At 35.0% G+C, this 11,796-nt stretch overlaps 1 protein-coding gene across 6 annotated transcripts in view; it reads right to left on the bottom strand.

The window, feature by feature from the left end:
* The window catches only part of LOC107727224 (brefeldin A-inhibited guanine nucleotide-exchange protein 1-like), a 96,500-nt gene that overhangs the window by 42,446 nt on the left and 42,258 nt on the right, over positions 1-11,796 (bottom strand). For 4 of the 6 annotated variants that reach the window (XM_016537015.1, XM_016537018.1, XM_016537016.1 and 1 more), the window contains 9 exons: positions 11,086-11,265; positions 10,914-10,967; positions 7,537-7,804; positions 5,444-5,560; positions 3,991-4,181; positions 2,790-2,923; positions 1,005-1,239; positions 559-658; positions 326-465 (listed from right to left, as the gene is read on the bottom strand). In XM_016537015.1, coding sequence (XP_016392501.1) covers positions 326-465; positions 559-658; positions 1,005-1,239; positions 2,790-2,923; positions 3,991-4,181; positions 5,444-5,560; positions 7,537-7,804; positions 10,914-10,967; positions 11,086-11,265 — 1,419 coding nt within the window. The remainder of the gene's footprint in view (positions 1-325; positions 466-558; positions 659-1,004; positions 1,240-2,789; positions 2,924-3,990; positions 4,182-5,443; positions 5,561-7,536; positions 7,805-10,913; positions 10,968-11,085; positions 11,266-11,796) is intronic. The other 2 variants (XM_016537020.1, XM_016537019.1) reach the window with 1 other exon arrangement.

Here is an 11,796-nt window from a genome sequence, read left to right on the forward strand (position 1 = left end):
ATGTACTTACTATATGGTTAGGGTTAGGGTTAGGATTAGGGTTTGGCTTAGGGTTACTTGCATGTAATTATGCATAATTTATTGTTATTATAATAGTAAGTACATGTAACATGTGTAACAAGGACACCTTAAAATAAAGTGTTACCGAAACAGGAATCTCTTTCAACATTATGAATGTCTTTACTGCCACGTTTGATCAATTTAACGTGTCCTTGTTTGAGTGCCACTGCACACAATATGATTTTGCAACAAAATAAGGGAATGAGGGTGAGTAAGTGATGACAATTTCTGCGTCAACCAATCCATTTAAGGACAGTGTGCTTACCTGAAGTGGGGTTGTACCCAGTTCATGGCCTCCACGTCCTTGTGCAATCTTTGAGAGGTCATTCACCAGCCTCTCGAAAATATTAGCAGCATTCAGGTCACAATCATAATTAACATAGATATCTACCACACTCTGGGCATCTGTGAGAGTAGAAATAACATAGAATAACTTGTAGAAACACTCTCATGTATATTTTAAAGTGAGATATATATATAAAAAAAAAGCTTTCATACCAGCACATATTCTAGTAAGGGTTTGAATGACCATCCACTTGTGGTCATACGAGCTTGTGGACGTTTCCAAAATATAAAGAAAAATCTCTTTGAAAAACACCTGAGGAGAGAAAAACATAAATTCAGTTTTTCACCTCATAAATTCATAACCAAGTCAGTAACAGAACAATAATGTTTCAACAATATATGGTGTTGCCAAGATGTATAACTTGATCGATTTGAGAAATATTACTACACAAGACTGTGCAGAATAAATCCTAACACACTCATCTGGAATGAGGCACACACACACAAACAGACAGACTGAGGCAGAATTACAAGCTTTCATCCCAAACCACAGCTTATATAAATCCACACTGTCAGCTAGACGCTCCACAGACTGACGCACGCCATCAGGGCAAGATGCGCAAACACACTGCGATTCGGGGGGAACTGAGTTCAGGCACCTCGATTTGCATCTTGAGATGTGTCTTGAAGTTGGACAGGAGGGTGAGGAAGATGGACAGCGACAGCTCGAACACCTCAGGGACGGAGGAGACGCCGTTTTTAGACAGCGCTACGCACAGGTACTGCTTGATGGCGTTGATGAACATCTCGTTGGTTTTGAAGATGGGCCCAGCGTTCTGCAGGATGGACAGGAGAAGCTGCAGCGAGAGGACCTTGGACCGCAGCTCATGGGATCTGCAGGAAGTTGAGGAATCTTAGTTGAATAAAACAATATATTTAATCCTCATTCCATATACAATACTCATGCCAAGGCCAAACTTACTTTAATAAAGAAGAATCAGTTAACTTTTGCCTTACTGGGGTGAAAATTGCTTGAAAACTAATGAATTAAATGTTTAAATACTTAAAATTTCTAACTGACATGGCCAAAGAAAGACATTAAGAAAATAAAAAAAATATTGAGAAATATTCAAAATGAATAGTTTCTGCTGGTGGCAGGAACTCTGATAATGACTGATATGATAGAATGATAATTATCAGACTGCAGACATTAAATGTACAATAATCCAAAAAGTAAGAAAAGAACAAAGCTTTCAAAGTCACTGCAACAACAGCAGTGTTGCCACTGTTAACTATAACCATCAAAAATGGTTTTCGATAATTGAAATAAAAATAAAATAATTAAAAACTTAGAAAATTAGAAATGTTGTAATAATTAAGAAAATTTTAAGTTAAATGAAAATTAATTGAAGCTTTATAGAAATACGAAAAAAAGACAAAAGTTATAGTAATTACAAAAGCACATACAACTAAAATAAACTGAAAATTAAAACAAAAACTGAAAATCTAAAAATAAAAGCTAAATAAATAAAAAACAAATTCAATAATAGCATATAAATAGTATTAAAATAACACTGGATTATGGATTTCCGCTGATACAACAAATGCAACAACAATACAGTTTCATTAAAATATCTCATTTGAATGAATTAAATTATTAAGTATTAAATACAAATATTAATATAATAATTCTCAAAACTATGCAGCAACAGAGTCCAAAGGCACTCTACAGAAACAGCTACCAAACCTGTATTAACTGTACTAATTAACAAAATTAACCTACATTTTCTGGGTGGTTGTCAGGGCACTTAATGTGTTGTAGGCAGTTGCTAAGTGGCTTCTTAAAGATCCTTCAATGAAAGTCCATTTTATTGTCCTCTAGTTCAATCATTTAAAAAAAAAAAAAGTAATAAAAAAGTAAAAAAACAACCACTCCTCAACAAACTGCATGATCTGAGGCATCATTCATGTCCCTAACCTCCAGCTATGCTTAGTGCCTTAGTATGCACCACTGATAAATAAAGTCCTGATGTAAATCAAGAGGGGTCAACAGGTCTCAGTCCATTTGACAAAGAGTGATCAATAACACTGAAATAAGCTTCCTGCCTCACTGCCCCTGAAGACACACCAGAATTAATGGCTCTCTTTCTCTTCAAATGACAGGGAGGAACATCTCTCTTGCCATCTGACAGCCTTATTCACCTGTTATGGGGACAGCAGCTGATAAAACCATAGACAACTCAACTCTGTGCAATGCAGACTGATGCCTTCAACACTCTCCATCCAAAATATCTACAACCACAGATCTCAGATTAGGATATAACCACATCAAACTCAATTGGATTCTGACTGGGGATTATATTTTTGGCACGACATTTGGCACAACAAATAAACAATTCCTTTTGTATACAGTCAGATGTTTTTTTTTAGAAAGACAGGCTTACTTCGGATCAGGGGGACCGTCTGAAAGGGGTTTCATGGAGAGCTTGCAGAGTGAACGGAATACCAAGAATGCATCCTTCTGGAGAATGTGGGAAAACTTCGCACCTGGTGCTGGACCAGTGGTAGCTACCGATTCCTGTGGGAGAAATGCTCATGTTAGAGTCTAACAGCAATCAAATGTAACCGCCAAGAAAATTAATCATCCTTTATAGCACACAACATGCATCAACCATAAAAAAGCAACGGGCCATAAAATTGGCATTATGGTCCATTAAGCATATACAACAGCCCCAAAAAATATTTGGACACTTATGACACTTAAATGAATTTGAGTTGATGAATGAAAATGAGTTTTTAAAATCCAATTTAAGAACTTTATGACCTACCCAAATAAAATTAATACTGTATGTTCATACAGAACAAACCCATTCCATCCTAAAATAAAACATGTATTTCAGATTATTTTATTTAATTAAACAGGCACACATTGAGCTGCAAAAATGGGTAACTGCAAATTTAAAATATTCAGGACTTATGATTTATTCAACATATACCTAAGTATTGAAATTGGTTTACGCACTTAAATATCAATACAAATTAATTAGATGTCAATCGATATTGGATTTTGCTGATATGGTAATATTGTGTTTAAAGAAAGGCAATAACAAGAATGTGACAATATTATGAAAATATCTCAATATTGAATGTGTTAAATAATGTTCTTAGTCTTTCCTTACTGTGTTGGTGTGACCTAAAGAGAAGATACAATTGTGTTGAATTAAAGGCCAGATACAGTTTACTGTGTAAGCAAAGAAACAGGAAAAAAAAGAAAAAAAAAAGATTTTAAGTATAACGCAGGCGCAGGGCTTTAATCATTAAAAAACACTGGGACTCTTTATTTCTAAAAGTGTCCATGCTTTACTACTTCTAGCTGCTCATTCAAAAAGATGAGGGAGAACTGCTTTTTTACAAAACATTTCACAAGTAGCAGTTTGTTACTATAGCAAAACGCTTGAGAGAAATGAGAGTATCATGGTTTGTGACATTGCAAACAAACCCTAAAATTTAATTTTGAGGAATTCAACTGTTAAAATCAATGAAGTCAGTTCTGGATAAACAATCCAGTCAAAACAATTACACATGTGTAAACAAGAAGCCGTTTTACTTTTTTTCCCCATTCATAGCAGAAGTGGAAACTGGTACCTGAGTGTCATTGGAGGAGATAGACAGTCTGTCGTCGGGTAGGGACGGAGTGAAGCTCGCAGAGATGGGTGTGCCAGGGATGCCGTTGGCGTGAACATTTTCGTTGTCGCTGCCCAACCCTCCCTCCTCTTCCAGAGAGTTTGGAATGCCCTCAGCTGGCTCAGCCTCGCCCTCACGGCTTTCCTTAACATCTGAACACAGAGAAACAGACTTCAGGCTAGGTCCTGGTTTAAAGTGTATCGCTACCAACATCAAACCACCACTAGAACGGTCATTTAACAACATAAAATTTGCTTTCTTAAAGGGACAGTTCACCAAAAAAAATTAATTCTGTCATAATTTTCTTCTCTTGATGTCATTACAAACATTTGATCTCTGTATTACACAAAATGAGAAATTTTAAAGAAAGTATCATTAATTTTGTAAGACAAAAATAATCATTTAAAATAAATGTTTTAAAAGCACCAAATCAGAATATCATAAAGATTTCTGAAGCACCATGTCACACTGAAGACTGGAGCTGAACATTCAGCTTTGCTGAATCACAGGAATAAATAACATTTTAAAATATATTAAAATAGAAAACTATGGAAGCCTGTTTCCGCCACTGAGTAAGAATAACAAAAGGTAATTGCAACTTTTTGTCTGACAATTCTGACTTTTTTCTCGCAATTGCGAGTTTAAATCTCGCAACTGTGACTTTTTTTATTCTCAGTATGTGAGATATAAACTCACAATTCTGACTTTTTTCTTAGAACTGCATGATACAAACTAGCAATAGTGAGATATAAAGTCAGAATTGCATGCTATAAACTCGCAATTGTCAGATAAAAACTTTGCATCTCACAATTCTGACTTTTATCGCAATTGCGAGTTCATATTTTGCATTTCTGACTTTTTCCTCCGAATTCTGATATATAAACTCGCAATTGCGAGTTATAAAGTCCAATTCTGAGGGGAAAGAAAAGACTGATATGTTCTCAGAATTGCAAGTTTATATCTCGCAATTCTTACTTTATAACTCGCAATTGGACGTTTATATCATGCAATTCTGAGAAAAAAAGATAGAATTGCGAGATGTAAACTTGCACTGGCGAGAAAAAAAGTCAGAATTGTGAAATAAAAAGTCGCAATTACCTTTTTTTTTTTTTTTATTCAGTGGAAGAAACAGGATTCCATAGAAAACAGCTATTTTAAGTTGTAATATTTTGCAACATTATTGTTTTTACTACATATCTGATCAAACTAAATTCAGCCTTACTGACCCCAAACATTTAAATGGTATATATGGTATATACAGTATATAAATGGTATATTTATTTATGTGTATGTATATATATATATATATATATACAGTATATATATATATACACACACACACATAAATATGTGACAATTCATTTTTGGCTGAACTGTCCAACTGTCCCCTTCAAGTATGATGAATATAACTTGCCTCCAGCAATCGTGTTTACGACTTCTTGCAAAATGCTCTGTACAATTTCCTGCGCTTTCTCTTCATAGTTCTGGTTTTCTTCTTCCTCGTTTGCTTCCGTGCCATGCTCTGCCGCACCTAAAAAGACAGACGGGTATGTTTAAGCGTCTCCTTCTGTCTAGTCAGTTATTCATGGTGCGATAGGAGGATTTTCCTTCCAAGCACGCACTGTAGTCACATTAAATCCACGTTATCAGTTTCCCAATTTAACTTTAATAAGTGTTATTAAGAGGGGACTCCATACTGCCTATAACTGGGTGATGTTCTGATGGAAAGCTGGACTATTAAACTTACATAAGACTCAGAGACACCGACACAGTTTTCCAATAATGTCACATCATTAGAAGACGTCTCATCTGTTCTGATGTCAAGCCTGAATACACGATTAACTAATAATGACTAGGAATCAGAAATGCTTGTGTGTGTCTAGCAGTGTTGGGAGGAGGAGGGTAACCAACTAAAATTAATGATATTATTAACTTAAAGGGATAGTTCACCCAAAAATTAATATTCTGTCATCATTAACTCACCCTCATGTCATTTCAAACCAATAAGACTTTTATTCATCTTCGAAAACACAAATTAATACGGCTGGGTAAAAAATATTGATATCTCGGTATTAATCGATTCTCATTTTTACGGAACGATATCGATTCTTAAATCCCAAGAATCGATTAGTCTAGCCTGTGTTACACAGTTAATGGACGGAACGTTGAAGGGCACTTCCCATGCAATATACAGGTGCATCTCAATAAATTAGAATGTCGTGGAAAAGTTCATTTATTTCAGTAATTCAACTCAAATTGTGAAACTCGTGTATTAAATAAATTCAGTGCACACAGACTGAAGTAGTTTAAGTCTTTGGTTCTTTTAATTGTGATGATTTTGGCTCACATTTAACAAAAACCCACCAACTCACTATCTCAACAAATTAGAATACTCCATAAGACCAATAAAAAAAAATTTTTTAGTGAATTGTTGGCCTTCTGAAAAGTATGTTCATTTACTGTACATGTTAAGTGTAATTTTAACAAATCAGTCAGTTTTAACCTTCCATATTATAGTAATGTAGTACCAACTGACTCTCATGTATATTTTAGTTGACAGATTTTTTTCCTTGAGAAAATTTGGTTCTGATATATATCCAAAATTATCGATATTGAATCGGATCGAATCGGTAATCGAATCGAAAGCTTGTGAATGAGAATCGAATCGTGAAATTTGTGTCAAAACCCAGCCCTACAAATTAAGATATTTGTAACAAGGTTTCTGTCTCTCTATTGGAAATCCAAGTAAGCAAAATGTAGAAGATCCAACGAGGTCACAAAGGCATCATAAAACAAATCCATATAAATCTAGTAGTTTAATTCAAGTCTTGTACAAATACATGATCACTTTATATGATGAACAGATTTAATTTAGGCTTTTATTCACCTATAAACACATATAAAACATTACATTTAATCTGTTCATCATATAAAGTGATTATATCTCTGCACAAGACTTGGATTAAGTCACTCAATTCATATGGATTCATTTTGACCTTTTTGGATCTTCTACATTTTGGTTGCCTGGATTTTTCAACGGAGGGACAGAAACCTCTAAGATTTTATGATAAATATCTTAATTTGTGGTTCAAAGATTAATCAATATCTTATTGGGTTAAAAACTAATGAGAGTGAGTAAATGATGACAAAAATAAATATGATTTTCATGTTAACTTTAATGCCATGTGAGCACCAAAGAAGATTTTCATGGCAAGAACAAGGTGGAATAATAATAAATCTTATTATTTATAAAGAATAAATCTTTAAACAGAAAATTAAAATCTATATAAGATATTTTTGACTGAAACTCTTTGTGAATACACCCTATCAAACTTTACATTTTCAGTCACATTTATAACTGAGTGAACTGAGGCAATAACGAAAAGCACTCTCCTAGAATATTCCACTGGTGTCTAGAGTCATTTAGAGAAATTAGCATAATCATTTACATAAACATGGAACTCTAAAGCTAAATTAATCTCTGCATGTTTGCACGCGGCTCTTTACTTTTCGCAGCAGCAGTAGCCTGGTCTGCCTCGGTCTGCTCATTCTCTGCAGGGCAGAAGTCGGTGCCGTTCTCTGGTTCGGGACTCTCGTACGATGGGGATCCCTGCTCGACCTTGCTGCCCTGGTGTCCCGGTCCACCATTGGCCTCCGCGGGCAGGCTTTTGCCGGGGGTGTCGGTGTGCCGCTGTCCAGGAGACTCTGGTTCTTGCTGGCTGACTGGAGAATGCTGCCTGTGCCTTTCTCTCTCCATCTGCTTGGCTTCCTGCAGCTGGAATACAAAGTCAACTAATTTTAAACATGTATCAGGGTGAGTTTACACACTCATGTTCCCTCCGGGGCAGCCGGGAGCCCAAAGCCAGCCAAGCTGATATACATCCATTTCTCTGAACGGGAGGCAAATGATTACGTTTAGGAATACAGACAGTTCCCGTCTTTTAAAACAAAAAGAAACACAAGACCAGGATCTTATAGCATCTTACTGCATGTGAAGACAATGTCTGTGCTCATAGAGACAGATGGTGGTTGGACTACATGCACCTGGAATGACAATCTGGACTATGCACATGCTTACATTGGTGTGTTTTTTAAGCAGGATAAGTGTATGACTCTTAAAGGGGTAGTTTACTCGAAAATGAAAATTCTGTCATCATTTACTCATTCTCATGTAGTTTTCAACCTTTATGACATTTTTCTTCTGTGGAACATAAAAGATACTGTATAGTATACACAAGGAAAGTCAATGGTGTCCAAACAACATTGGACTACATTGATTTTCATTGTTTGGACCAAAAAAAAAATATTATTATTTTTTTTTTTTGTGTTTCACAAAAGGATGAAGTAGTAGTTTCTGCTTTAAAATCATTGCAGAGGGAATATGTCTGCCATCAATGACAGTGAGCCTGCCACATTATGCAATCCAAAATCTTTTAAAAAATGGTTTATGATCTGCATGTTTTGTCTCAAGACAACAAATATCATGTCAAAAATCACACATGGTTCAAATGGTCCAAATATGACAACTGAATCTGAACCGGTACCTTATCAAAAAACTTATATGGCTGTAAATGAGAAAATAAAAAAATAAAAAAATAAATAGATTTGATACAATATCAGCATCTGATACTTCGTAAATAAAAACTAGAAAATAAACAGAAAAAAAGTAAACCAATACCTTGGGTGAAAAAAAAATCGTAAATCACCTTAGGTCCTACCAACTCATACAATGCAACTATGGATTCAATCATTCAAAACTATGGATTCAATAATTCAATTTAAATATTTAACATTTACACATATGTTTATGCATTATACATTATATTTGTAATTCATAAGACAAATAAAAAATAAATAAAAAAATTAAACAAACAAACACATAAATAATCCATCTCAACAGAGTAAATTCTCCCATACAAAGTGCACAGATACTTTTGTTAAACATACCAACTGGATTTGATTTATAAATTAAATGAATTAAACAATTATATTTGTAACATTTAGGAAAATACTAAAGAACCTTATTTAGCAAGCAGACTGTTGAATATACTGCATTTATCTATTACCCATTTAATGAAACAGGTTTATTAATAAAGTATTCTCTAGAGCTTTCAGCTGAATTCAGGTGGTCTAATATGGCCTGGTCCGTGTAGGCACATCTTCAATATTGTACAGCTGATTAGTTATGCATGATGTGTCTGACTGTGTCAGAATGTGTCACGCTCCGGCCGGACTGCTAAAACTGCATGACAGTGTGTTTTGCTTGTGCCAAAACCGCAAGTGGCATCCTTTTGATCAATGCACCAACTGTGAAACATCTAAACTGCACCTCACTGCCCTCATCCACATGCAGCTACCTAAACCACAAAGGTACAGACACATCGCGTTTGCTCCTGGTATCAACATCCATCTCGGATGATCCAAACCCAAACAACAACACTAAATGCAATGTAAATGTAAACTAATGTACTAAATGTACTAAATGTAAACGAGGTCCAAAATGTTTTTTGATCCGATCCCTCAGTGCAAAATGTGTCCTGAACAACACTAATCATGTGACACATACCCATCTGAAAGTTTTAATGCTCAACTAAATTAATTATGCAACAATTCTGCTCAAAACATTACATTTATGGTGAGATCAAAGTGTATTTACAAAAAAACCTTCATTTCTTGATGAATACTCACTATACTAGAATATTCAATATCTAATATATTTCTAATATATTCAATATACTAGAAATGTTTTTTGTAGTCATAAATAAAATTAAGCACCGTTGTGAATATCACATTTAATGTGCTTTCCCAATGTGTCAATGCATCAAAACTCCGATCCAATGACTGCTTCCTATTATTACTGAAAACATTTGTGGAATTCTGCATGGAGCATTAATATGTATTAAAATGTTTATTTTAAAATATTTGTAAATATTAATAAATATTGTGGTTTATGATGAATGATTGTGCATATAAATAAGAATAATTAAATATTTTATTTTATTCATACAGTGAAAAAAATGGGGAAAACCTTGATTTGTATATTTACATACAGATTAAAAATTCTGAAAATACAACAAATATTTGATAAAATGTTGGTTGCTCTGTTCAGCTTTTTTTTTTTAAAGAAATAAATACTTTTATTCAGAAAAGATTAGTTACATTGATCAAAAGTGACAATAAAGACATTAAAAAGGTTACAAAATATTTTATTTCAAATACATGCTGTTCTCTCGAGACTTTTCAGGAAGAAATCCTGAAAAAATGTATTACGATTTTCACAAAAATATTACGTGGCACAGCTGTTTTCAACACTGAAAGTAAAAAGAAAAAAGTTTTAAAAATAAGAATAAAATTGTTACTATTATTACATTTTTTAAAAGTAATTAATACTTTATTTATTTTATTATTTTTGATCAAATATATGCAATTTTGTTAAAAGGCTGAACAATATCTAAAAAATAATTTTAAGTCCCATAGAGCAACAAATGGCGTCATAAATCAGAGACTCTTTCCTCAAAATCCAAACACGTTACTACCAGGTGTCAACAGCTGTTTACACTGACATCTTATGACCAAACCACCTGAGACGGATGTTACTACCAGGTGTAAACGTGGCCTTACGAACGAGAGAGAGCTGCTGTAATCACACTCTTCCACAACACATAAACATGGTAAGACAGATGAAAGGAACTCATTTGTCATGGAGGGGACGACAGCAGGCAGAAAACGAACGCAATGAAGCCAAGGCAAGCAGACTGGAGCGAGACGTCTGAGAGAGATCAGAGAGAGAGACAGAGTGCGAGAGTGACGGATGAAACTGATGTACACAAACCAGAGAAAACTTCAGATCAAGCACATTTCAAGGCAGTCCTGTCACTCTTTACCTGACGATCTCGCTTTCTTGATGCCAAAGACCAACTGATCTTGTGATTTGTAAGCTATATTTTGAGGGGGGAAGGAGGAGGAGGAGAGGCATCAACCAAAAAGAAAGAAGAAATATTAGATCAAGGTGTCATTTCTCCATATTACCACAGGAGAAGTGTCAAATGCACTCACTGCTTGGTTCTCCATGCGGGCGAATATCACATTCAGCATCTGCGTGAGGGTGGCTTTGGCCGTGGTCTGGTTGATGAGGTTCTTACTGGCCAGATAGATGTTGTAGCACGTTCTCACGGCCTGCAGAACCGTACCTTCGTGGATCTCTATGTGCTGCGAGGTCACGGCTGTGAGCAAGGCCTGTCGGGGACCGGAGTAAAAAAGAAACAAACACAAATGTAACCACAGAGGACGTTAAGACACCACTGTAGCCATAAATCCTAGGAAAGTATTCGGACAATATGGAGGAGAGTTATTATTTATTACTTTAGCTGCGGGAATCAAGTTCAAAAAGTTACAAAAAGTAAAGTTCAAACAGATTAGGCTGGACATGCGGCCGTATGAAAGAGTTCAGGAGCTTTCAGGAGCCGTGCTTGTCCTGCTACTCCACATTCCACAATGAGATTTGTAAAACAATAGGTCAGGCAAATGACGCTATGGAAATCTGAGCACTACAGGTTAGGGCAGTTCTACATAAAGAATAAGAGAGAACAACCTACATACTCAAATTGAAAAAAAGACAGGCTTATTTGCTTAAAAAAAAATTAATATTAATTATTATAATTATTAATATATATATATATATATATATATATACAGGTGCATCTCAATAAATTAGAATGTCGTGGAAAAGTTCATTTATTTCAGTAATTCAACTCAAATTGTGAAACT

Source organism: Sinocyclocheilus rhinocerous, unplaced genomic scaffold, assembly GCF_001515625.1.
Source record: "Sinocyclocheilus rhinocerous isolate Xijiao unplaced genomic scaffold, SAMN03320098_v1.1 scaffold65, whole genome shotgun sequence".
In the NCBI taxonomy this organism is placed as follows: domain Eukaryota; kingdom Metazoa; phylum Chordata; class Actinopteri; order Cypriniformes; family Cyprinidae; genus Sinocyclocheilus; species Sinocyclocheilus rhinocerous.